The following is a 26886-nucleotide window of genomic DNA, read 5'->3' as shown; positions in this document are numbered from 1 at the left end:
TAACAAATTTGACACAACATATAACAAAATTTTCAGATTCTATCAATAATAGAATAGCCATTGATATGCTTCTATGACTGACATTGATAGAAGTCTATCAGTGACTATCATTGATGGAATTCATATTTTTATTATAGCTTGTAAATATTTTAATTTATTTTGTTATTTTTAAAAATAATCAAGGTTTTACATAAATAAAACAGAAATTGGTCAATTCTATAACTCAACGACTTTAAACTCATATTTAGCTATACAACCAATCAATGCGTTAATTATTCCATTTTGTAATTATAATTTTCAACCCTACTTAAAGGTCATGTCAATTAGCCAAAACGCTTTTTAATTCATTTCTAAATTACATTTTTGCAAAAAACTATCCTAACTACACATAGAATAAGAAAGATTCTTCATATGTCCAAAATAGCAAAAGATCAAGATAACTACTAACTTCGTTATTACTCTTATAAATAAGGTCTAACAAAAATAGCTCGTTTAAATAAAAAAACTAACATGTTTATTTCCTTTTTATTTCTTAGAGTGATTTGCATTTTTCTCAAGCTATTTTGAAATTTTGAATTCTTAGTCAAATTTTGAAAGCTATTTTCTTTTTTAGTTTTCAAAATCTAGCTTGATTTTAAAATTCATAGCTTAACATTTTTCTTAAAGAAAACAACAAAATTGTTACTAACACAATGACTAGATTATTGGCATTGATATAGATCATTGATTCAACTTATCTATATTGATGACTAAATATTGCATATACAAACGTTACTAAGCGGGTTCGCTACTTTTCATATTTACGATAAAGTAAAAACAACCTAATGGTATTTTCAAAGCTCTTGAATTTAGCATTTCTTGGATTGAAACATATTATAAAATTATTTCGAACCTTCATCAACAAGATAATTTTGATATAATTTTGTTATCTCATAATTTAGTTTTTCATGGGGCGTAGTGGAGGACTCGTATTTGGTTGATGACCGCCTTTGACCGGTTGCTTTTTGGAGGTGTTGTCTATTTGTTGTGTTGGTTTAGTTTACTTAAAAATAGATATTTTAATTTTGAAAAAGTGATTAGTATTTGTTGTTTGGTTGTGATTTGAAAAAGTTCATTGTATTTGTAGAAAAGAGCTGTGGAAATGAAAAAGGTCCGTTAAAGAAAAAACTCATAAAAGGCAACTAAGTCGCCTTCCTTTCCTTGTCCAACGCCAATGCATTTACACGCCTCCTCCTCCCTCATCTACCTCTGCTCCGGTCAGTTTTCAACCTTCCTTCAACTCTTTTCATTCTTCACTAATGCTCCTCTCTTTCCTTTCAGCTTCCAGATTTCATTTATTTTCACCCATATTTCACTTCTCTCTTCTTCTATACGGTAATGTTTTATGGATCTTGATCAAATGAACTTTGGTTTTTCAATGAATGGTTTCTTCTTTCTGGTTACCCAGTTGAGAAACGACTTCTACACTCAAGTTCCAATACGTTACCAATCTTTAGATTTCTCTTCTTTCAAATGTTTAAGCTGGTTGTATGGGTTCGGAAGTAGTTTAATTTTCAGGATATTCTGGAGCTATCAAATAGTTTTCATGCATTCTGATTTGTTACTTATATTTTTCCGATGATTCTACTATGTGCATAGATCTCGTATTATGGAATTGCTGTTTTTTCTTTTGAAGAAACAAGGAGATTTCTGTATGGATGACCCATCTTAGCGGCTTTATTGTTGAATGACCTCATTCGAGAAAATCAATGAGAACTACTGTTTTTCTTATGATATTAGAGCACTCCACTATCCCATTATCGTGTTAGTCTTGATGTGATTTTCATTTTTAGTCTTAGTTGGCTGACTGTTGATTTGAAAGAAAAAAAATGGTTGACTTTTAAAAAGATCTCGACTGAAATAAATATTGCGTTAGGGCTTTGATTGCTGTGTGATAGGAGTCCCTAATGCAATAGTGCCATGTGACATCAATAGAATGTTTGTTTTCCTTTGTTTTCTAGGATTGAGTAATTCCGTATTAATCCTTCTAGCATTGGATCATTTGTATAAAAATCTCAAAAACAATGTCGTCGTGTAAGTATTTTAAAGCAAACCTGGCTCTTCCACTTAGAAATAAAAGTCAAGATTTTTCCATCTCGTTCTGCATGGTTGATGAGGCTGAAATTCTGACAAACTTGACAGTGTAGATTAATATTTTGGCAAATCAGTTGTCATATTACTAATGTGATCATGTTAATTTCTAAAGCTTGTTCAAAGTCGTTTGTGGTTTGTTAGACGGCAATAAGTGATCATTACTGATATTAGGCAGGAATTTATATGATGTACTGCCGTGTGGGTTAAGAAGTAGGTAACTTTGAAAAGTTTCATACGTGGGGTGCTGCTCCGTAGCTAATAACTAATAAATTTATTGTTGTTCTTCTTATTCCTTCCTCTATTCCTCCTTTTTGCGTTCTTGGTTTAATTATCTTTTGTGTGAGTCTGTTTGTAAGCAATCATTCTTTTTTCATGGCTGGATGATTATGACGATGAAATTTTAAATTCCTTTTTCTACAAAGGAAATTTTATTCATTCATTGTTGTGGGAACCTCATTAGTCATATGTAAGCACATGAGGCGAATTCTTTTTCAGGTTCTAAACGTTTATGTGAACTATAGTACCTTTGATTGCCCTCCAAGTCTAAAGTTGTTTCCATCTTATTATAAATATGAAGAACATGTTCTGGTTTCTTAAATTTGGATTCGATTTCAGCTTTATGGCTAACCAGTTTTCTATAAGAATAGCTGTAACTATTTCGTTGTTAAGAAAAACCTTCAAGTATAATTTGTATAGAAAGTTTAAGGCTGCATTATCTTCACTAATTTCAAGAGAACTCATTGTGTGAAATTAACTTAGCCAACTTCGGATGGCCTAATATAGCTCTTTCTGTAAAAGACTAGTATTTTGAGCAGTCTAGCTCTCCCTCTCTCTCCCTCTCTCTTTGGGTCTAACTGCAATTCAGGATTTCATGAATTTCTGTGCAAGCATATGACCGAAGGAAATTGTTTAACTATCAAAATAATAATTAAATAAATAAAAGACAACGTATACAAGCCTAATCTTCAGTGCTTATGGTGATAATGATATTCCATTTTGATGTTTTGATACGGATTAAGTGGTCGTGCCATTCATCCTTCGATATTATAAAGAAAATATTTTAGTGCTGTTTCATAATATCTCTGATTCCTTCTCGATTTGGAGGTCAATGCTTTTCTAGTATTTCTTTGGTGAGAGATGTATAATTGTTTTAATAACATTACAGATTGTTAAAGAACTTAAAAGCGTGCACAGTGTTTATCAATCATATGGCAGACGTGGCGAAAGATCTTCTTGCTGGGACTCTTGGGGGAGCAGCTCAATTGATATGTGGGCACCCATTTGATACAATTAAGGTCAAGCTCCAAAGCCAACCTATCCCCCTTCCTGGCCAACGTCCCAAGTATTCTGGAGCGATGGATGCTGTCAGACAAACTTTAGCTTCAGAAGGCCCAAGAGGTTTGTATAAAGGTATGGGAGCTCCGTTGGCTACAGTTGCTGCACAAAATGCTGTTCTCTTCACTGTCAGGGGACAACTAGAGTCCTTCTTTAGGCCTTATCCCGGTGCCTCCCTTGAAGTTAAGCACCAAGTAGTTTGTGGGGCTGGGGCTGGCGTTGCTGTGTCTCTTGTAGCTTGTCCAACTGAGTTGATCAAATGCAGGTTTGTACAACCTTTTCTTGAATGTCCTCTATTTTGTGACTCTACCTCCAAATAGTCTATTGTCACCGATAGTTATTTTGATAACTCACCATGAAATGAACTTTGATTCTGATATAAAAACGAGGAAAGATATACTTACGATCCTGATTGTTTGATGCTGCATTTGGTTTCTCATCTAGTGCATGTTTAGAGAAAGGGAGAATTAAATTGCGGTTATATTAATTTTTTCTGAAAAAGATATAGATATAGGCATCTCTGTTCTCTTATTGAAACGATGCATGCATATTATTACAAGTTAGACATTTGAAAAGTATTTGACTTCACGACTATAGAGAGTTTAGAAGAAATTACAACCTTGATTTTTTCTTGTTAATGAATAGACTGCAAGCTCAGAGTGCACTAGCAACATCCGGTTCAGTTGGTGTGGCAGTGAGGTATGGTGGTCCGATGGATGTAGCCAAGCATGTTTTCCAATCGCAAGGAGTGAAGGGTCTTTTCAAGGGTTTGGTTCCAACTTTGGCAAGAGAGGTGCCTGGGAATGCAGTGGTTTTTGGTGTATATGAAATGCTAAAACAACACTTTGCAGGAGGTCGAGACACTTCTAATCTAGGAAGAGGGTCTCTGATGGTGGCTGGTGGTATATCTGGAGCTGCCTTCTGGCTAGCTGTGTATCCAACCAATGTGGTGAAGAGTGTGATTCAAGTGGATGATTTCAAGAACCCAAAGTTCTCTGGTTCTATTGATGCTTTCAGAAAAATCATGGCTTTAGAAGGAGTTAAAGGCCTATACAAAGGTTTTGGACCTGCTATGGCACGTAGTGTCCCAGCTAATGCTGTATGCTTCTTGGTATACGAAATCACCAGATCTAGTTTAGGTTAAACTAAACAATTCTTTTGTGGACCTTCTTGTTATAGGTGTATGAATCACATTGGTTATACCCCGTTTGATTCGAGTTGGGTATGACAAGAAATAAAATTTTGCTCATTAACTCTTGCACTTCATTTTTGCCATTCTTTTTTATCCTTCCCATCCTACCTTCATCGATAGAGACTTGCTAGAACTACGTGGTACTATTCCTCTGAATGCTTCCATAAACATGCCACTAAGAGGCATAAACACAATGACATTATCAATAGTGTTGATCATGTTGCGGTTTGGCAGGAAGATCTAGATACAAGAATAAGATCGATAACGCTCAACAACCTAAACTAAGAAACTAATTAAAGGAAAAATAAGTAATCAAATAGTCAAAAGGGGTTTTTCAAATATGGACAAACGGTTTAGAAGTTGTAACAAAATTTTCTATTCCTTATCATTTAGATAGACATTGGTAGAAGTTTATCAATGTTTATTATTGATAAAAACTAATACAAGTGACTAATATTGATAAATACGAATACAAATCAATAGTGTCAATTTCAATTTTTTTTTTTACTATTTCTATAAATGCACTTTTTTATGTATGTGAAAAATTCTCGAGTGAAAACTAAGGTTGTTTTTAAAGAAACCTTTTACCTAAAAAACTGAAAAAAAAATGTAACAATCAATTGAACAATTAAATAATCAAGGAATCTAAGAATAAAAGAATCAAGAAAGAAAATGAAAGAATAAAGGATGGAAGAAAAAAAACTCCCAAAATGAAAACTCAATGGAATACAAGGATAAAAGGTAACAAGAAATACAAGAATGCAAAAATATATGTGATATGAATCAAGGAAAAAAGCATTTTTGGCCCCCTTTTTAGTATAATAGGTGATATGCAATTTTTTTTTATATTTTGAAGTCTTGTCTTAAAAACTTGTAAATCTATTTTCTAAAAACTGAAAAAATATAAATGTACCTTTTGAAAATTGAAGAACTAATATACAACCATCAATGAAAACATAAATTAGTTCCAAACTGACATTGTTGCAGTGGTTGATGGTTTCTTCACTATGGACATGTCTCAATCCTATTAAGTATCTTTGACATTGCCGTCATTAAAGAAAAGCAGAAAAGATAGCGGATCCCTCCAGCCGAATAAAGGGTGCTATGAAAATGTAGCTCCTTGTACGGTCCGGTCTTCCATTTCTGCTCTTCCTCACTTCAGCTTATTTCAGGTGAGATTTAATGCTTCCTCAATGTTTTGAAATGCAGCTCTGTTTCCGTTCTTCTGCTATTTGAAAGGTTTAAACTTGGGTATATAGGGATTTGGAAGCAGTTTCCTTTGAAATCTAGAACTGGTGTTGATGCTCAAATAGGTTCAAAACTTGTAGTTTCATGCCATTCTGATTGCTAATTCAAATTTTCTCTATTAGGTAGGAATTTATTTGATATATAACCATATGGGTGTAGAAGAAGGAGAGAAGAATGGCCATGTATCTTGTAATTTTACCTTAGTTTGAGTGTTGTGTTAACTTTGGAACTTTTATACAAGGGTAGCTAATAATTAATGACTTAGTGTCTTTGGTTGTCCTCCAAAGTCTTTTCCCCTTTTTGATAATAGTGAAGAACACAGACCTGAGAGTCTTCAGTTTGGATTTGATTTCAACATTTATGGTTAGATATATGGTCTTCTTTTAACCAGTTTTCTATAAAAGTAGCTGTAAATAATTTGCTGTTAAGAAAAATCTTCAAGTATAACTTCGATTACGTGTGAGTCTTGAAACTGCCCCAGCTAATTGCTTCACATTTACAAGCCCAATCTCCAAATCTTCAGTGGTTTATGGTGGTACTGATATCCTAATTTGGTTGTATCCTTCGTCTTTCAATACTGTAAGGAAGATAGTTAGAATTCCTTCACAATATCATTAAGTTCCTTCCCCTTTGTAGCCCAATGCAGTTCTAGTATTTATTTGGTGAAAGATGTATATTTGTTATAACAACGTTACAGATTGCTAAACAACTTAATAGGAGTGCAAAGTGTGTGTCATTGATATGGGAGATGTGGCGAAAGATCTTGCTGCTGGAACCGCTGGGGGAGCAGCTCTATTGATATGTGGGCACCCATTTGATACAATTAAGGTCAAGCTCCAAAGCCAACCTGTTCCCCTTCCTGGCCAACGACCCAAGTATTCTGGAGCGATGGATGCGCTCAAACAAACCTTAGCTTCAGAAGGCCCAAGAGGTTTGTACAAAGGTATGGGAGCTCCGTTGGCTACAGTTGCTGCACAAAATGCTGTTCTCTTCACTGTCAGAGGACAACTAGAGTCCTTCTTTAGGACTTATCCTGGTGCTTCCCTTGAAGTTAAGCAACAAGTGGTTTGTGGGGCTGGGGCTGGCATTGCAGTCTCTCTTGTAGCTTGTCCAACTGAGTTGATTAAGTGCAGGTTTGTAGTGTACAACCTTTACAAAGTTTTTTGTATTTGACTTCACAATACATTACAACGAACCTCGATCTTTCGTTGTTAATGAATAGACTACAAGCTCAGAGTGCATTAGCAGCATCCAATTCAGTTGGTGTGGCAGTGAAGTACGGTGGTCCAATGGATGTAGCCAAGCATGTTCTAAAATCACATGGAATAAATGGTCTTTTCAAGGGTATGGTTCCAACTTTGGCAAGAGAGGTGCCTGGGAATGCAGTGGTTTTTGGTGTATATGAATTGCTAAAACAGCAGTTTGCAGGAGGTCGAAAGACTTCTAATCTTGGAAGAGGGTCTCTGATGGTGGCTGGCGGTGTATCTGGAGCTGCTTACTGGCTAGCTGTGTATCCAACTGATGTTATCAAAAGTGTGATTCAAGTAGATGATTTCAAGAACCCAAAATTCTCTGGTTCTATGGATGCTTTCAGAAAAATCTTGGCCTTAGAAGGAGTTAAAGGCCTATACAAAGGTTTTGGACCTGCCATGCTTCGAAGTGTCCCTGCCAATGCAGCATGCTTCTTGGTCTATGAAATCACCAGATCCAGTTTAGGCTAATTAAACATTTCTTTTGGAACTTCTTCTTCTCTATGTCTGAATGCATATTGGTTATACAATGTCTAACCAAAAATAAAACTAAACTCATTAACCCTTTCATTTCATTGTCGGTATCTATAGAGAACTGCTAGAGTAACGTTGTACCATTTATTACCTATATATTATACACTTTTGAGGTGCCCTTCACTCTCATGAAAAAACAGATTGACTTGGTAAAAAAAAAAAAAGTGGGAAAACTTCTGTTTTACCCTTGAAAAGTCTTACAAACTAATCACCTGAAAAGAAAGTGGTGATTTCTCCATAGCCAAGAATCATCGACAACACTTCTCTTCCTCTTCTTCAATGACACTTTCTCTAAGATTGGATCATTTATATTCTTTTTTAACAGTAAGTCTATTAATGTACTTCACATCTGTTACAATGATCTGCATATTTTATAAGTATAACAGTTGCATTCTTAGCCAAATTTTAAAAATAAAAACAACCGTTAAAGGTAGATAACAAAAGAAAAAATTTGAAAGAGAAAATAGCGTTTATAAACTTAACTTTTGTTTGTTCATAAGTAGATACATACGGGATGCAAAGAAAGATGAAATTAAATATAATTGGATATTGCACTAAAAAGATGCTTTAAAGGTACGTAATATTATTGCACAAAAAAGTTTGATCAATAATTGCTAGCAAACAGATTTCCAAAGAAGGAAAAAAATAGTTAATTAACAAACCAACAAGTTCTTTCACTACTATATATACAAATATATATCTACTTTTTCTTTTCAAGTACTCAATCAAGCAATGTTATCCTTTTGCTTTTGCTTATTTATTTTATTTTCCTCTCTTGAAGCTTTCTTTTTGCCAAGTTGTTTGTGACATGGAATATTTTAGTATCAAAGTATCAGTCATGAATTAAGAACTAAATTTGTAGAGCTAATTGTGTTTTACCAAATTTTGTGAAGGTTGTATACACTAAATTTCAACCATAAATCATCAAGATTAAATAGAAAAGAAGAAAAGGTTTTGTGATAATTCAAAAGGTCCATGATAGTTGTTTTGAAAAGAGTGGTCAAAGTAGAAGGTCTTTTTATCTCCCATGACCATATCTTTGTCTTCTATCTTCCCACCCTCTTACTTTTTTCAACACTGAACCAAAAAAGCAGAAAAGATAGCCGTCGGCCCGCCGGGATAAAGAGCCTTCAACTCCAAATGAAGCTCCCTGCCTTCTCTGCTGATCTCTCATTTCTCATTCTCCTCTCTTCCCTTTCTTCCCATTCCATTCTGGTGAGATTTCCAACTCTTTTTCCTTCAATGTTTTCAATGCTATATATACACACACACACACACTATGTTTTTCTCTTCTTTTTTTCTACTTGAAAACGTTTCCATGGATATCTGAAGCTAATTTTGACGATCAAATGGGGTTGAAGACTTGTAAGTTTAATGCTGCATTCTTGTTGCTCATTCAAATTTTCTCCCAGGGGGTATCTACAATTTTTCGTCGCATGCATCCCCATAATTTCAAAGGCTGATTTTTTATTGGGAATATATTTCCCAAATTTGTTATCTAATTCCCTTTTTGCAAATTCATTTGTGTAAAAAATTAAATTATTAGAACAAAACAGTACATACATTCTCAAACATTTTTTAAAATAGTAAAATAAATTAAAATATTTAAAAGCTATACCAATTTTAAATTCTATCAATAAAAAAAATTGATAGATTTCTATTACGTCAGTTTTATTATTAATAGAATTTGAAAATTTTGCTATACTTGGTTAAATTTGTAACTTTTTACAATTCCTCTATATTCTATCGATAATTGTTACGGGTAACACAAAAAAAATGAAATTATTTAGAAAAATATATGAATGATTTCTAAAGCTGAAAATCAGGTGATTGGTAGGAAATATTTTTACAATATTTGTATTCATATAGAATTTAATAGTAGAATAAACAAAAATAGATATTTTCCATAATTCTTTTTCAAATAGAAAATACAATTTTGATCAATGGAGTAACTTTAAATTAACTTTTTAAACCAAACATAATAATAAAATAATCAATTCTAAATGAAAAATGGTAACAAATAGACCCTTTGATAAAATATTTATGGTGTATAGAAAAAATCAAGTTTAATTAGTTTTGTCTTAAATATTTTATCAATTTTTTTTTTTTTTGAAAAATCTCATTCTAAATACATAAAAAATTACTTTTAAGAGTTTGGTACCAAACATAAATTGGAATGCTTAAAAATTAATTATACCTAAAACTTTTTTTTTAAAAGTTAACTATCACTCTCAAACACGTCCTAAGTTTAGAAGTTAATTCTTGTGATTAAGCTTAATTTCTTAAGTTGTGGAAATTAATTTAATTATATCGGCACTTAAATTAACACTCTTAACGAGTATTAACCGAAGAGAAAAAGACATTACAAATGTTTATGACATGACAGTGTTATATCATTGATCTATAAAAAGTTTAAGTTGTTAGAACGTGTGAAATTTAATTATACCAATACTTGAATAGTAATCTGTCATCATTGCTGATATCTTCGATATTAGGCAGGAATGTGCGTGTGTATATATATATATATTATATGATGTATAGCCATATGGGTTAAGAAGAAGGAGAGAATGGCCAAGTATCTTGTATTTATGTTAGTTTGTTTGTTGTGTTAACTGAAAGTTTCATACAAGGGTGCTTCCTTATAGCTAACAATTTGTAAACTTCTTGTTTGTTCTTATCAATTCCTTCCTTTAATCTTCCTTTGTCTTTCTTGGTTTGGTAAAAAAATTGATTCATTTTCCTACAAAGCAATCTTCAACGGTAATGATATTCCATGTTCAAGCCAAGCAGTGTGTTTAATGGATATTCCATTTTGGTATAACATTACAGATTACTAAAGAACTTAAAAAGAGTGCAAAGTGTTCATCATCTAAATGGGGGATGTGGCTAAAGATCTTGCTTCTGGAACTCTTGGGGGAGCAGCTCAATTGATATGTGGCCACCCATTTGATACAATTAAGGTGAAGCTCCAAAGCCAACCTGTTCCCCTTCCTGGTCTTCGTCCCAAGTATGCCGGAGCGATGGATGCTCTCAGACAAACTTTAGCTTCTGACGGTCCAAGAGGTTTGTACAGAGGTATGGGAGCTCCATTGGCTACAGTTGCTGCACAAAATGCTGTTCTGTTCACTGTCAGGGGACAACTAGAGTCCTTATTTAGGCCTTATCCTGGTGCCTCTCTTGAAGTTAGCCAACAAGTGATTTGTGGGGCTGGAGCTGGTTTTGCTGTGTCTTTTGTAGCTTGTCCAACTGAGTTGATCAAGTGCAGGTTTGTAAAACGTTTTCTTGAATGTCCTGAATTTTGTGACTCCATCCCCAATTATTATATAAAGACATTAACAACCTTAGCTCGATCATTTGTTGTTAATGAATAGATTGCAAGCTCAGAGCGCATTGGCAACATCAGGTCCAGTTGGTGTGGCAGTGAAGTATGGTGGTCCAGTTGATGTAGCTAAGCATGTTGTCCAATCAAATGGAATGAAGGGTCTTTTCAAGGGCTTAATTCCAACTATGGCAAGAGAAGCACCCGGGAATGCAGTGGTTTTTGGTGTATATGAACTGCTAAAACAATACTTTGCAGGTGGTCGAGACACGTCGAATCTAGGAAAAGTCCCTGTGATGGTGGCTGCGGGTGTAGCGGGAGCTGGCTTCTGGCTAGCTGTGTATCCAATTGATGTGGTGAAGAGTGTGATTCAAGTGGATGATTTCAGAAACCCAAAGTACTCAGGCTCTATTGATGCCTTCAAAAAAATAATGGCCTTAGAAGGAACCAAAGGCCTGTTCAAAGGTTTTGGACCTGCCATGGCTCGTAGTGTCCCATCTAATGCAGCATGCTTCTTGGTATATGAAATCACCAGATCTGCTTTAGGTTAATCCAAGAATTCATTTGGAACTTCATGTTCACTTATATATATGCTTCTAAATGCATATTGGTTATACCCCTTGTGGCTAATTAAAAGAAAAGAGCCATTATGAGGTAATAAAATTCAACATGGCCTCTCCATGTAGTGACCATTTTCTTTCCTTTTTATTTGCACTTTAATTCCACTTTGGTTGTAAAACTCAACTTCTCATCAATTTCTGCATTTGATTGCTTGTTCGCAGTTGTGGGAAAAATTACAATAAACGGAATTGTGTTATTGATATCGTGCATTTTCTTGAGATATTCAATGATATATAGTTGAAGTAGTGATTTCACTTTTTAGTACGACATGTTAGAAAAATTCAATTTCGAACGGTAGATATTTTGATTGCCAATGCATGCTAGCGTTTGTAGTTGAAATAATGATTTTAGAAAAAAGAGATTTTGTAAAATTGATTCTGCACGATCACATCAATGTTTTGTTGAAATTTTTGGAAGTTATACAAAAGTGAATTTATATCATTACAAAATTACTATAAGAATGACCTAACGAGAATCTTTGGAGTTGAGCTTTCATGAGAGATGTAGAGGAAAAAAAGTTGTCATGATCTCTATCATATTCTAATCACTGTTTAATAATATCCTAATCCGCTTTTTCTTTTTAAAAAATCATATCGACTCTTAAAAGTCCATATCTTTTAGATTAATACTATAATACATGTATATGCATAAATACGATATTTAACGCATATAAAATTCCTCCAAATTTATTTTTAACTATTTAAAAAAGGGTTAACTTAAAATTAAAAAAAAAAAAGAAAGAAAAAAAAAACTAGAAAACTCTAGAGTGGTCAAGTTTCAATCAAAGCCCATCCAATGAAAGTTGGAAAATTTTTCATAAGAATTTGGAATTGGATCTTCACCACTCATCATTTCCCTACAAAATTAAATCAAACTCCATCTTTTTACTTTGGACCCTTTACAAATATTTAATGTGCAAACAAAATAAATAATAACACACCCATTTTCTTTTATGGTATATTTAAAGCTTATAAAAGAGTGACAAACAAAGACATCAATATCATTCCCATAATTTCCTTTCACAAACCCTTATCTGACACAAGAAACTTAGATGACCCATCAGAACTTCAAACCAAAAGCCCATTATTTATTTATTTATTGACTTACACAACACAATAAATTTAATTTCATATATACATATATCCAACTCCATTATTGGACTTCTTAAATAATTCCTTATGGATCATCACTCTCTTTTGGGCTCTTCCCTTTCACTGGTTTATTGACTTAGTAAAAACCAAGAAAAGGAAAAAAGATGGGAAAACATAACTGTTTTACACTAAAAAAGAAGATCATACTGATCATCACTTCTCCATAGCCAAGGAAAAAAAAAAAAAAAAACTTTAATTTGTGATTCTAATGGAAGATGATGATAATCCCAAGCTATTCCCTCATCCACAACGTCATTCCTCTTCATCTTCCTCAATGACCCTTTTTTCAAGATTGGATCATTTGGATTTTGTTGTAAGTTTGAACTACAATAGTTTTGGTCTATGTCGATTATTATTGTTCTTTTTCTTTTTGTTGTTGTTGGTTTGTTTTCTTGTGGGTTTAATTTGTTTGTAATTTTCATATAGATGAAGGAGTTGGAGAAGAAACAGAGATTGGAGAGATTGTTTGGAGAGAGTAATTTAGAAGAAGGAATGGGAGGAAGAAGCATATCAATGGATGTTGCACTAAAAGACACTTACTCTAAAGGTTCACTGTTGGATCGTGTGGCAGCTCTTGAGCATAGACTTCTTCAGGTTCAATATTATATATTAATCCTTTAACTTTTTGCATATACAACATGGAAGTTCTTTGAAGGATTATTTTGTGATTTTTAAGTCTCCATAGTTATGGAGATGTATATCAAAGCTATAATTAGATAAGATGTTAGATTTGAGAATTTCGATATAGAAGTTTCTAATATGTATACACTGTTGAGAATATGTTGAAAAAGATTAAACCTAAACAGTTAACACTATATTTGATTTGGAGATGCAGCTATGTTTGGAGATGGAATCAGGAAGCTCCTCAAATCCTTCATCATTAACAACTTCATCACAAACATCATCGTCACTTGAGATTACTTCTTCTTCTTCTCCAAAAAAGTTTTGCAATGGACAAACATCATCTTCTTCATACCCCACATTTCATTATCCCAACAATGGAACAACTTCACAAGTTTCTCAATTTCAGGTAAAGAGGATATATATAAAAAATATGCATTATGTTTTCTATGAGTACTATTAATATGATTTGCTAGGATCAATTTCAATTGTATTATAATCATATTCTCTTGCCTCAACTTGGAGGGGATAATCAATTAAGCATTTTATGCTTTTGCTTTTTTCCTTTTCTTTGTCTCTCTCTAATTCAAAACTTTTGTGTGTCAAGTTGATGTCCTTTTGAGCCATTGAATGTGGTTTTTTTTTTTTTTGGGTGTTTGTTGAAACTTATCATTTTCCTATATCATGGTAATTCTATTTGTTACAATTTTGAAAATAATTAAAGAATACATATATAAAAGGTAAAGTAGTCATTAAAAATCAACCCAAGCTAAGATTTACGTGGTTCGCTAACAAAGTTATAGGTATAGAATAGTGGAACCCCTAGAGTTAGAGAGTTTATATATTGTGCTTCTTTGAACCTTAGGATAATAATTATAGTAAACAAACAATAAATAGTTAAATATATCAAATACGAATTCCCTTTTGACACCGTATAATTAACATATTCAAGGTCATCTCTAACAATATTCATTAAGACAAAATTCAACACATTACCTTCTCCTTGTTAACATAGCTAACACATTATTAGTAAACTGATTTCATAACAAAAGCAACGAGTTCAATGACATTAATGTGGATCGATTTGATACATGTTTTTTCGGTTTAACGAGATGGTGAATATGAGTGATGAGATATTTGTGTTTATCTTTTAGAATGTATTCTTCAATGAATATATATATATATATATTCTCTTAACTAGAATCTAAGCTTTTACCTATAAGTATAAGTATAAAATAGCATTTTCAAATGATTCACTATGTTCTTATACATATATTCCTCTCCTTTTCCCCTTCTTTTTCATTTGATAGGAGAAGCCTCAAAGACAACAACAGAAGAAGAAGCAACAAAGTACTCCAAAAGGTCAAGTAGTAGTTGGTAAGACAATGACTGAAAAGGATGAAGTAGGATCTTGCAAAAATGTGAAGAAAGGGAATAATCCTTCTGCTTTCAAATGGCCACACTTGAGAATGTTTGGTTGTTAATGCTTTCTTTTCTTCAATTTCCCTCTTTCCTTCTTTCTTTCTTACTATTGAAAATATGACTGAATAGTACTTAAAATACATCAGTACTTGATTGTAGCTTAAATTCTTGAGTTCTACTTGTTGACCGGTTTATTATAAAGATGATGATTTTACGTTTAAATTTTGAAAAATTTTAATTCATATTGCGAAAATATATTGTTCCATCTACATAATCCAAATAGAAAAGTTTGAAGGAAATAATAATGGATATTAATAGTCATTTTCCCTCAAAAGTCATGAGATGTATATACCTAATATTCCCTATGAAAATGGAAAATTGTATAATGTGATTGATCAATAACGACGAAAGATAATTATGTCAATGTAATCCTCATCCTTTTTTTCTTTCACTTTTTGAAAGTCTTCACATATCTTATGCATATTTGAATCTTAAATAAAATTTAGCAAACAATCTTAAGTGTAATAATCATCATGTTTACAATACATATATACTTAGTTTTACTTTTTCTATACATATTATTATTATAGAAGAAGAATGAATGATGAATGATTATCATGTTTTGAATAAGCTTAAGCTAAGTAATCATATGTCCTTATATACATTCATATTAAAGTTTGAATTTTCTATGATATCATACAATATTGTTAGACTAAATGATTTGTGAGGGCATCTTCTCATTTCATTGGCTAACATTGTTGTAAGAAAACAAATTATATTTTAAGTTTTGTCTTAATTTATATTCAAAGTTAAAAAATATGATTTTAAAAAAGAAAATTTAATGTTTCAATAACAATAATAAGTTTTAATTATCATCTCTTTTGTCCTTTCCACTTTGTTTTCTTTTTTATCACAAAAATTTAATTCAATTTGAAAAAATTTCTAATTTTTATAATTAAAATAAAGAAATAAAAAAAAAAATCAATCATACAAAAATTTAAACTCTTCATTACATAAGACATCAATAAAAAATCATCAACATAATCAATATTATTTGTCACATCAATTTATATAAAAAATTAAACAACGTCACATATATCTTTTAAAGTTTAATTTAAACATATGGTACGTTAATTTTCGTCTTATTTTATTAAAAAGATATTCACTATAACAAATTCGAAAGTTAAGGAGGGTTTTATATAATCTAATCTATATTAAACATTTTTTGTAGTTCAATCAATGAAAAAGAAAAAAAAAATCAAACTCTTGACTTTTGAATTTCGACGATGGTATGAAAAGTGGCATTTTATATTTTAAAATAATTTAAATAAATTAACATAATTAGGCCATTTCCATAATATAGAAAGACCTCACAATTTTTGCAACAAATAATTGAATCTAAAATATTATTACTCTATCTTAGACCAATTCACGACTATTAATCATATAGCATTATTGGGTCAACTAAACAACTGTTTTATTCATAAAATAACATTTAAAATATTGAGAATCAAATGCATCAACTTTTATAGATTATCTAACATTATGTTCCACTTATACTTTTTTTAAAAAAAGAAATTAGGGGTAATTAATTTAATAAAAAGAGTAGAGAGAGAAAAGAAAGAGAGATTTAATTTATTAATTTGAGTAATAATAATTCAATTTTGTATAGATATAAAAGAAATGAAGTGGGGAACAGACAAGTCATGGGTGAGCTGACTCTTGAAGAGATATCAATTGGATGCTTTCATGTTCACATTCAATTTTAGATCTTATTGTAATGAACTCTTCTCCCCTTTTTCCTCTTTATACTAAACTTTCTAATTATTTAACTTAATCTAATTGTATTTCTTTTATAAAAAAAACAAGAAATTATAGTGTATAGTTTCTATATTTGGAAAAAAGGTTATTTTAGTTCTTCATTTTTTTGGATTTGATAATTTTACTACAAATAGCTAAATATATTCCAAGATTTTGTCATCATTTCATGGCAATGAGACAAGGTATAAGAAAGGATCATGACAAGTGATAATTTTGGTTTTAACGTAGAGTTAGTTTCATAAGATTTTAATATGTACGTGAAATAGAATTAATGTCAAGTTTAAGTAATATTTTATTATGGTTGTTATCACCAAGTCTTTTGCTTATTACGATTTAGTAGCAACGAGTAGTTTGTCACTACGTAGACGTTGGATGATCTACCTACTCTTAAGTTGTATTACTAACTATTCTATAAGAGCAAATTCCATCGGTTTATGCTGACTTTCACTTTTACTCTAATTTACCGCCTACATTTTGAATAGACTGAAGGATGAACACTCATGATTTATGGCATGAACTACCAATCATCCACACCACTCAATGTACTTGAGTAAGAGAAGGTGTCTCAAATAAATGATAAAAACAAAATTAAAGGCGATCTTTTAAGGTTAATAGGTTAGCATTAGTTATGAACAAGGATTTGACATAATAGAATGTGAATCTATTTAATTAAGATGGACTTTCTATGTTTTCAGCTTTAACAAAGAACCTAAAAGTATTTTCATCCATTTTCAAGAGCACTTAAACTCAAGTAGATCAAAATGTTATTTGTTTTATATATACATTGTTTGTGTGATAATGTAATAGATATTTCTTCCACATAAGACCTAATTAACTCATATATGATAGCCATGTTCGGAACCAAATGTATATCTCATTTGTTTTTTACAAACAAAAAAAATTATTATTATTAATGTGTGATCCATCATTAAAGAGTGTTAAATCGAGCAAACTTGAGTTTGGTGGAGTTGGTTAATAACCAACTCCTTATTTGCCCTACATGTTTCCTATACACAATGTTAAATAACTATACTCTACCAACTCTAATAACGTATATTTATGAAAAAAATTCATCTTCTAATGAAATGATTGATTGAATGAATGTAAGGTGGAAGCATATTGTAAGATGAGGATGAAATTAAACAAATTTAATGGGAAAATTATAATGATTAAAATTAAAGAAAAGGAAAATGATTAATATATATATTATGGATTTGATGGTTAGAAAAAGAAAAATGGGAAAATGAATTTGATTAGCTGGAAAAGACGTGGCATATGATGCTGACGCTTTACTTCCTTTTCCAAAGAGCTTCGACCTCATCTCTTTTCCACATCATTTTTGTGTCTTTTAATTAATTAACTAATTAATAATTCATATACAAACAAAAAGCGACATAATTATAATTAATTATGTTTTCAAACCCTAACATTAATAATTATAAATTCTTTCCGTTACCAAAAACAAAAAAAAAATTTATAAATTTCTTCTTATAAATAAATAAAACCTCAAACTTTGATAAAATATTAAAAGTGTAGTTGCCTCATGTTGAAATTATAAATCGTTCTAAACACTATATAAAAAAAAAGTAATAATACCTTCAATTTCGACTTGTTTTAATTAGGACACTTTAAGCTTAAACGTACGTGCTAACTTTAGTAAATTTCCTTTTGTTTTTTTATTTTGAGGGTGAGATTAGGATTAAGAGAGTGTTTTGGTCACAATTATGTTTCCTCATTAATTATAGTTGTTTCTTGGAATTAAAGTTTCTTTTTTATATTGATTTTTGCGTTACATTCTCTATTTTTTTAATGTTAATTCTGGTAGTAGAAGTGAGAGACTTTTTTTACAATGTGGATACGACAATTTATAAAAAATCATAATCAATCTTTTACTATTGTTGAGATTGCTCTCACCTTTTATCGTAATGTTCTACCACACATTGTTATTGACAAATTTTCACGGTTGAATATTAAGAAAAAAAATTATTCTAAAGAAGAAAACATGAATTTAGTTTCTAAGTTTCAATTTAAGCAATCTCTTAAATGTATTGAAGTGAGTTTTATTTAACAATTTTTCATACACACATCTTTAAAAAAAAATGTTTATTGTAGCCTTAGCTTTGTGCACCAATGCTATAATAGAAATGTTTATACTTATACTATACTATTTCTATACCTAAGATTAATAAGTATGGATGAGGTCATGAACATTTGTATTAAACTTAAAATAAAAGTGATGAATTAGTTAGTGTGACCATGAGCATATAGTATAATTGGTTAATACATTTTTGATCAAGAAAGTCAAAAGTTAGAAGATATGTGATTTTAGTTATGGTTGAAGTATAAAAATGAATATTAATTAGTGTAATCCAAATTCAAAAATTAAAATTTCCAGATAGGAAATAGAATTTTGATGAATTTTGATGAATTTTGTTTTTGTTTGTTTGTTTATATTTAAAAAAAAAAAAGAAATAAGTTTGAACAAAAAAGTCCTCTCTCTCTCTCACCCGTCTAAAGCTCGACATTTGTAAAAGAAAAGAGAAGAAAAGCGTTTAACAGAAATGGAAAAGGGTGAACCGTCAGAAATCGACCACAACGCCACCGCCACCGCTACCGCCACCGCTACCGCTACCGGCACCGCTCACCATCTCACCGTTCCACCTGGATTAACTCAACATGAGTTCGACAACTTGAAGAATCTCATCTTTGAGTTTCACACCTATGAACTCCGCCCCGGCCAATGCTCCTCCCTCCTCTCTCAACTCATACGAGCGCCGCGGGATGTCGTTTGGTCCGTCGTTCGCCGCTTTGATAAACCTCAAACTTATAAACACTTCATCAAAAGCTGTACAGTTGCGGAAGACTTCATAATGACTGTAGGATGTACTAGAGATGTCAATGTAATCTCTGGTCTCCCGGCGGCGACTAGTACAGAGCGGCTTGATATACTCGACGACGATCGGTGTGTGACTGGTTTTAGTATCACTGGTGGTGAGCATCGATTGAGGAACTACCGTTCTGTTACGACAGTACATGAAATGGAGCGTGACGGTCAGATCTGGACCGTGGTGTTGGAATCGTACATCGTGGATGTGCCGGAAGGGAATACGGAAGAGGATACGCGGTTATTTGCTGATACGGTTGTGAAATTGAATCTGCAGAAGCTTACATCCGTCACTGAAGGAATGGTTCGTGCCGTTGATTCTGCTTCTGCTGCTGCTTCAGGTACTACACCTTCATCTAAATCATCATCAAACTGATTTCAGAATGGTTCTCGGGGGGAAAAACAGCAAAAAGCAAAAAACAAAAATACTATTGGAAATGAAAAGGAGATAGAAAGAGAGACATTATATTTCTTTATTTCTTCATCTCTTTGATTTTGAATTTGAATTTTTTCTCCTTTGTGTTGGGGGAAATTTGGTACGTGACTGTGAGTATGGTTCTTTTTGTTAATTGTATGAAGAACAAGGAAATATCATTTACTTTTCCAACAACAAAAAACAAATTGATTGGGATGTTTATAAACTGTTCTTAATTCACTTTTCTCTTTTACTCTCATGAAAATGAAATTCCGTGTGTTTTACTTCAAATTTTTGAATGACTATGATGGGGGAACTGCGAAGAATCTAGTGTATAACAATGACATTTCAAGCCATATATATTTGTATGAATGTTGAGAAGAAGGATTTGGTAGTTGTGGTTCTGGGCATACTTGTATGTACTCCGTACCATTCAATCTCTCTGTAATTCACTCTGTTTTCTGTCTTTTGGATTTTAATTACAAATTCTTCTGCCACAAATGAGTTACATATCAATTATGTTAAAAAACTGACAGAAAAACGTAAACAATAGAAAAGAAAATGAACACGAACAAGTATATATATATATATATATATATATAGTGCACTTCATAACATCGTGTTAGCTACATTTACAGGTGGTTTGGTTAAAAGTAGTTTCTTATTAGAGAAGAGGCATCTAGTTGGAAAGTTTATATTACCTTCCATAATTGTGTGTTAGCTACATTATGGACAAAATGATAAAATAGTTTATTATGAGACAAGAGGTGTTAGCTACTCGGGTGGGTTAGAGACTCCTTATATTGTACTTCATTGTAATGGTACATTTATAGAAGGACAACATAGTTTATTATTGGGAAAGATTTATCACTAGAGTTTATATATCACATTTCATTTCATAATGGTGTGCTGCATACCTTTAGTGATAGAAGGATAAAATAGTTTATTTTTAGCTAAGAGGCCTCAATAAGATTGGAGAGTTTATGAAAATGAGGAGAAGTGAATTATGGTAAAATGGAAAGGAGATTTTGTGAGAAGGTAAAATAAGTAGAGGGGTGGGAGAGGGATTAGGGTTAAATGGAAGGTAGAAAGGGAATTATGAAAGAAAGAATCCATGGATGGGTATTCTAAGAAAGAGTATAGGCCATAGAAGTTTTTTTTACCTTTATGTAATACAGCTTTGAACAAACACACTCTCACCTTTCTCCTAAAAATGAGAGAAATATATTGTTTGTTGTTGTTGGTGGTGGTGTTGACACAGCCATTAGTGTGTCAGTTGGGGCATGTGCAAAAAATTTCCCCTTTCAGAATCTCTCTCTCTCACATCATGCTTTCCTTTGGTCTTGATTGAAAAAAGCAATTCCTAAACTGTTGGGGTCCTCCATCTTAATGCCATTGGATTGGACTTGTTCTACTCCTTATTCTTAATGTAATTATACCCCCTCCCTTTGAATTTTTGTACGATACACTTCAATTTCTTTAACCAAAAGCTTTTGAGAGTTTAGAAGTTTGATTTTTCCGCAAGCTAGTTTTTCTCCCTCACTTTCTCTCTTTTGCATTGCTCATTTTCTTATCGATTTTTCTTCTATCCTTAGTTGGTTTTCATACATACATAATTGTCAAACATCCTAAATTGGTTTGAGGAAGTAGAAACAATTATGTTTGTCGTTACTGTTGTCCCTACCAAAAGTAGAATACATGAAGGGAGCATTGTTGTTGTCAGTGGCCAATATATTGGTAATGAATTTAGATGAATGGAGGTAACCTTCCGTAAAATAACATTTGTCCAAATTTTCTAAGTCAAAGGTTAAATTACATACTCCATCTTAGAGTTCTATATTACTAAATTTGGGATTAAAACATTGATGTCTATATTAGTATTCAATTTCATTCATATATTGATGGATATGTCGATCAATAAATTATTAAATATATTTCAATTAACAATTAAATTCTTTTTATTTCTAAATTAAAAGATATATTTTGGTATATGTATATATTAATGAATGCATCGAGGAATATTTTAAATCTTTAGACGGCCGATTATAAAAACAAACAAATAAAATACATTAAATTATTGAATATTTTGAAGTTAAAAGGTACGATGAAATATTTTATTTGATGTATAAAAGCTAAGTAGATCCAGATGTGTTTTGATATCAAAACTTACTCTAATCTTACTTTTATGTGTTAATTTATTTAAAAGTATCAATTATATATACATAAAATATATGGAAATTTCATCTAAATAATTTAGAGTAGTTTGATAGTTATTTCCACCCGTACAATCGTTGAACAAAGATAAAATTTATTTTATAAAATATAATTTAAATTTGACATTCTTCCACTATAACAACTAATCAAGCATGGCAAAAATAATTTAAATAAGACTTGATTACAAAACATATTGTTAAATTTTTGGATTGGTTTTTATTGTAAGCAATTATTGATGTAGGTCAAATGATCATATAAGACATCTACCACTTGCATATCCTTTCAAATTAGTGTCTATTATGAATTCATGTTGATTGACATAAACTAATCTTCCAAATTAAATCCCATCCTTTTATTCTTTTAATTGATTTTCAATTCTTATGTCTCTCAGATGTGTATGAATTTTGTTATATTATCTTTATTTCATATCACAAATCAATTTTAAACCATAAAGTTGGGTAAATTTCCAATCAATTAATAGGCTGTTTTCTTTTTCTTCTTCTTTTTCTTTAATAGGCTTCAAAAGACATGGCAGGAGAAGCAATAAATTTTGAGTATAATAATTATATGTATAAAGATGTCATTTGAGAAATAATGTTGGCCTATGAAAATGAATTATAAATATTATTAAAAGATACTCATGATGATGTAAAAGAGTCCTTCAAAACTCAAGTTGAAATCATAGTTTTGAAATTTCATCTAAAATTTATATTAATTATTTAGAATTAGTTTGGTTCAAATTTGTAATTTAACAATGTTATATACATATAGTAGATTTTTAAATATATCAAAATAAACCAAGATCTATTATTAATAGACACAATAGATTAAGATTTATAAATTTGTGATTCAATATTATTTACATCATTTACGATAACAATCTAATTTGGATTTACTTTTTCTTCACTATGTACGTTTAAATTTGATAGAAAAAGCAAGCCTAAGATGTTTTTTTTTTCAAAGCATGTGTAGGCTTCGAAGTAACAAATGTTTGATCATGCTTTCGGTGGATGAATCTACTTAATACTTAACTTTAATCGATAGCTTGTAGTCTCTTTGATCGTTTACATTTAGCTTCGTTATGATGAACCCAACACAATGAAAATCTTTACATTTCAAGGTCTTCAAACGGTGTGAGTCATTGCATTGTTAAATTTGACCAATTTTGATAGTGGCATGTGGGTGGAGGATGTCGGACTTGGCTTGGACAGTTTTAACGAGGGATAGTTTTTGTGTAACTCATATGATAATCTTATTTGGTTTTTGTCCAAAAAGAACTACACCCTTTTTTTGTCTTAATTAAAATAAGTTATTGTTAATTGAACTTAATCATGTTCAGATCAAAGAAAAATAATGAAACTCGTTTTGTGATTATTAAATTTTGTTATGAAAATCAAAGTATAGGCTCATTCCTAAATGCAACATGGATATAATCTTCTCAATCAGATTTTCATTGATTATTGTGTTGATCCACACAATCTTTTTTTTACCAACTTTTTAGCATTTTTCAACCTTTCACATTATGTATTATATTGATAATAAGTTATAACATCAATATAGATGTGTAATAATAATATTTATTATTTAACTTTAACGTTGTTAATCATCATTAATAGATCATTTCAATAGGAATTGCTATATTTTTCATGAATAATAAAGCCATGGGATGGGTCAATAATGGTTTGACTAAATAGGAAAAAATTAAATAGATTTCATATTAAGTAATATAATATGATCAAATGGTCAATAAAGTTTATTTCACACAAATTCATTTATTAAAATTTGAAAAGTAACGTTCTAATTTGGGGTAGATTAGGGACTTGGGACTTTATAATATAAACCCATTTTTAAAATTTTATTAACAAATATTATATATCTTTGAAACAGATATCATAATGACAATAAAAGTTTAGCTTAATTAACATCTAAATGTACCATTAACCATGAGACATGTGGGTGTCAAATAACAAAGACTAACATTTGTTTCTTTTATACTTAGCTTAATCTGTCACTCATTTTATTAACTTACGCATTAGAGCATAGTAAACTTGACACTACATCAATATATCTTATACATGTTAGCTCGAAAAGTTTTAAACTTAGAGACCAAAATAGAAGTTTTATTCAAAACCCACAGAAAAGATACTTCTTTTCCTTAAATTAGGGGGAAAAAAAAAAGATTTCTTAAAAAGTTATCTCTTCTCTGGAATTATTATTTTGATTTTAAAAGTCAAATAACTATTTGAAACTACTCCATAGACCCTCTAGACCTATTCCTACAAACTCGTGAATGAAAAACCTAAAATTTAAAAACTTAGAGATCGACTAAACACACTTATACTTGGAAAGGGAAGAAACTTAGTAGTATTTAAGAAAAATTGGATGATTAAAAGAGAGAAGAATAAATGTAGTGTTTAAGAAAGAAAAGGTGATGGGGGTAAGAATATTAATAGAATGAATTGAGGAATGTAATGGTATGTGGGGGATGATGATGTAGAAAAGGACTTTGGCAAAGAAAAAGAGGAGAAGAATAGAGAGAGCAATTATGAGTGGGTTTGTGCAAGTTGCCCAACTTGCCAATAGAAATTGAATTAAATTCCAATGTGTTACCAAAAGCAAAGGACTTTTCATGATCCCAAAGATCATATCTCTTTCTAACATTTCTAATTTTAATTGGACTATATATATATATATATATATTGGAAAGTAACACCCTAACCAACAACACAATTTTTTTTGGCTACGGGTTGGTATCATCAAACCTAAAACTAAAAGCCTTTGTCTAATTTCTTCAATTCCCTTGATGAAATATGTGTCTCTCTTCATGTTCTTCAATGTTTTTGGAAATTAATTTTACCAAGTCTAAATTATTGTAATGATCAACTTTGAAAAAGAGGACCAAGGGCTAAATTTTCTATTATTGAGTGCACTCATTAAATATATGCATCACATAATTCAATGTTTCTTTTATATTATTTATTTACTTTTTTGATGAAGAACAATTTGAAAAATATAATAATATAAGGTAGTATTAACTACTTCACCATTTTGAAGGACACAAAGGCTAATGTAATAATATAAACGATGAAAATATGAGAAAATGGGAGATGGAGAAATATGAGAGAAACTAAGAATATAAATTGGTTTACGATTACACATTCAGTCCTCATGGATTGGTTTAGTGGTAAGAAGAGACGTAGTCTCAATAAAAAGGTAATGAGTTCAATCTATGATGGTCATCTACTTATGAATTAATTTCTTACCAGTTTTCTTGATACTCAAATGTTATAAAGTCAAATAGAAGACTCACAAATATAAAAAAAAAAAGAAAATCACACGCGACAAAAATTCTTTTCATATTCATATTGTAACGAGTGAACAATAAATAGTAAATTTAGAAATATCATACCATACTATTTCAAAATTTATTTTTATTTTAAATACAATTTGGAATGAAATTGTATTTTTTTAATGTAATTGTGAAATTGAATATTTCAATTTTACTAAAAAAAAATGTTATTAAGTAAATCATTAACGAGTACTTGAACAACTTAATGAATGTCTAATCATATTTAATAAATACTCAAAAGTTTGTTATATTTGCCCATAATTAATTCAAATTTCAATCATACATTATAGTGAAGAATTTTTATTTTTTGTTTTTATTAAAAAATAAATATACAAAATGGTTTGAAACTACATTTTTTTAATCTAACCTATATATATATATATATATAAAGTGGAAGATAGAAAGATCGTTAATTGTGCAATAACCTATAACGTTATGTAATATCAGTTATAGAAGATGAAAAAGTTACCTTAACTAATATTGGCTATGAAATCATAACTACTTTTAATAAGGAGATGAAAAATTAACGAAGTTCGGCTATGAAATCACAACTTCTATCTTATTAATTGTGAAAATGACCGCAAATATTACTTAATGACAAAATTGCCACTAAATTAAGACAAAAAAAAGTTACAATCAAAGGGTAAATTACAATATCATATTTCTTTTCTATAATTTCATGTAAATTACAATATCATATTTCTTTTCGAAATTATGAAATTATAAATGGAAAATCATAATTCTTTTAAATAATTTTGTAAGTAAAAAATTAAAGGAAAGACTTTAAATATTTCTTATACACTTTATTACCTCAACGTATACTTAATAAATTTCAACAAAATCAAACTATAAGTCACTCCACCATTTCATTAATAAGATAACTTTAATAAGAAAAATTAAATGAGAAAAAAAACATGAGCAAGATTGTCACGACTACATTAAATTTTTTTTCTCAATATTACATGATTTAAATATAAAGAACATAGATGTACATGCCAACCACCAATTTTGTGGTTCAAGTTTTTCCATCTTTTGTGGTGTTCTAAAAAGAAACCTATAAATGAATAAATTTACAACAAATATACACAATCACACTTCTATGTAAAAAAAAAATAGACAATAAAATTTAAAAAAAATTAGAAGAGAATAGAAAAGCATGATTTGATTTCTGATTCACTCATGTCATTTTGTTGTAACTTGTGAACATGAATGAAAAAAAAAAAGAAATATTTATACTCAAAGATTTGCAAATAAAGAATTTGAAACGTCAAAAAGATACAAAAGCGTAAGAATAGATTTAAAATTTTGAAAAAAAAGTTATAATAAAGAGATAGAACAGTTAAAATAGAACTAAAACATTTGACCATAGATTTAAAA

The 26886-nt window shown here is 30.7% G+C and overlaps 5 protein-coding genes across 10 annotated transcripts; all 5 read left to right on the top strand.

Moving 5' to 3' along the window:
• The first annotated feature begins 1107 nt into the window (after positions 1-1107).
• On the top strand, positions 1108-4734 carry LOC101219593 (mitochondrial carnitine/acylcarnitine carrier-like protein). 4 transcript variants are annotated; one of them, XM_004148433.3, is made up of 3 exons: positions 1108-1256; positions 3299-3733; positions 4114-4734. In XM_004148433.3, exons 2-3 carry the CDS (start codon positions 3342-3344, stop codon positions 4610-4612), a joined length of 891 nt encoding a protein of 296 aa, XP_004148481.1. In that variant the 5' UTR covers positions 1108-1256; positions 3299-3341; the 3' UTR covers positions 4613-4734. The 4 variants fall into 4 exon arrangements, with proteins under 4 accessions (XP_004148481.1, XP_031738946.1, XP_031738948.1 ...); XM_031883086.1 differs by having other exon boundaries at positions 1116-1374; XM_031883088.1 differs by lacking the exon at positions 1108-1256 and adding an exon at positions 1411-2599.
• Positions 4735-5595: 861 nt separating this feature from the next.
• Positions 5596-7829, top strand: LOC101219352 (mitochondrial carnitine/acylcarnitine carrier-like protein). Of its 2 annotated transcripts, none has more exons than XM_011654351.2 (3): positions 5596-5832; positions 6606-7041; positions 7131-7829. In XM_011654351.2, the coding sequence occupies exons 2-3, from the start codon at positions 6650-6652 to the stop codon at positions 7627-7629; spliced, it is 891 nt and encodes a 296-aa protein (XP_011652653.1). In that variant the 5' UTR covers positions 5596-5832; positions 6606-6649; the 3' UTR covers positions 7630-7829. The 2 variants fall into 2 exon arrangements, with proteins under 2 accessions (XP_011652653.1, XP_004148480.1); XM_004148432.3 differs by having other exon boundaries at positions 5598-5832; positions 6626-7041.
• A 938-nt stretch (positions 7830-8767) lies between these two features.
• LOC101219112 (mitochondrial carnitine/acylcarnitine carrier-like protein) lies at positions 8768-11834 on the top strand. Its single transcript, XM_004148431.3, has 3 exons — positions 8768-8907; positions 10522-10957; positions 11064-11834. Exons 2-3 carry the CDS (start codon positions 10566-10568, stop codon positions 11560-11562), a joined length of 891 nt encoding a protein of 296 aa, XP_004148479.1. The 5' UTR covers positions 8768-8907; positions 10522-10565; the 3' UTR covers positions 11563-11834.
• A 985-nt stretch (positions 11835-12819) lies between these two features.
• LOC105435041 lies at positions 12820-15048 on the top strand. Of its 2 annotated transcripts, none has more exons than XM_031882078.1 (4): positions 12820-13096; positions 13210-13377; positions 13613-13813; positions 14715-15048. In XM_031882078.1, exons 1-4 carry the CDS (start codon positions 12992-12994, stop codon positions 14886-14888), a joined length of 648 nt encoding a protein of 215 aa, XP_031737938.1. In that variant the 5' UTR covers positions 12820-12991; the 3' UTR covers positions 14889-15048. The 2 variants fall into 2 exon arrangements, with proteins under 2 accessions (XP_031737938.1, XP_011652652.1); XM_011654350.2 differs by having other exon boundaries at positions 12822-13096; positions 13619-13813.
• Positions 15049-19111: 4063 nt separating this feature from the next.
• LOC101218875 (abscisic acid receptor PYR1) lies at positions 19112-20216 on the top strand. Its single transcript, XM_004148430.3, has one exon. It carries the CDS (start codon positions 19209-19211, stop codon positions 19905-19907), a length of 699 nt encoding a protein of 232 aa, XP_004148478.1. The 5' UTR covers positions 19112-19208; the 3' UTR covers positions 19908-20216.
• Positions 20217-26886: the final 6670 nt, after the last annotated feature.

Source organism: Cucumis sativus, chromosome 3, assembly GCF_000004075.3.
Source record: "Cucumis sativus cultivar 9930 chromosome 3, Cucumber_9930_V3, whole genome shotgun sequence".
NCBI classification, from domain to species: Eukaryota; Viridiplantae; Streptophyta; class Magnoliopsida; order Cucurbitales; family Cucurbitaceae; genus Cucumis; species Cucumis sativus.
Note: the sequence above shows the minus strand (reverse complement) of the source record. Positions and strands in the feature narration are given on the sequence as shown.

Coding starts and splice junctions, on each gene's coding strand:
- LOC101219593 (XM_031883086.1), top strand. CDS start 1,214: ATGCATTTACACGCCTCCTCCTCCCTCATCTACCTCTGCTCCGGTCAG. Junction 1,375..3,298: donor CTTCTCTCTTCTTCTATACG/GTAATGTTTTAT, acceptor ATAACATTACAG/ATTGTTAAAGAACTTAAAAG. Junction 3,734..4,113: donor ACTGAGTTGATCAAATGCAG/GTTTGTACAACC, acceptor GTTAATGAATAG/ACTGCAAGCTCAGAGTGCAC.
- LOC101219352 (XM_011654351.2), top strand. CDS start 6,650: ATGGGAGATGTGGCGAAAGATCTTGCTGCTGGAACCGCTGGGGGAGCA. Junction 7,042..7,130: donor ACTGAGTTGATTAAGTGCAG/GTTTGTAGTGTA, acceptor GTTAATGAATAG/ACTACAAGCTCAGAGTGCAT.
- LOC101219112 (XM_004148431.3), top strand. CDS start 10,566: ATGGGGGATGTGGCTAAAGATCTTGCTTCTGGAACTCTTGGGGGAGCA. Junction 10,958..11,063: donor ACTGAGTTGATCAAGTGCAG/GTTTGTAAAACG, acceptor GTTAATGAATAG/ATTGCAAGCTCAGAGCGCAT.
- LOC105435041 (XM_031882078.1), top strand. CDS start 12,992: ATGGAAGATGATGATAATCCCAAGCTATTCCCTCATCCACAACGTCAT. Junction 13,097..13,209: donor TGGATCATTTGGATTTTGTT/GTAAGTTTGAAC, acceptor ATTTTCATATAG/ATGAAGGAGTTGGAGAAGAA. Junction 13,378..13,612: donor TTGAGCATAGACTTCTTCAG/GTTCAATATTAT, acceptor TTTGATTTGGAG/ATGCAGCTATGTTTGGAGAT.
- LOC101218875 (XM_004148430.3), top strand. CDS start 19,209: ATGGAAAAGGGTGAACCGTCAGAAATCGACCACAACGCCACCGCCACC.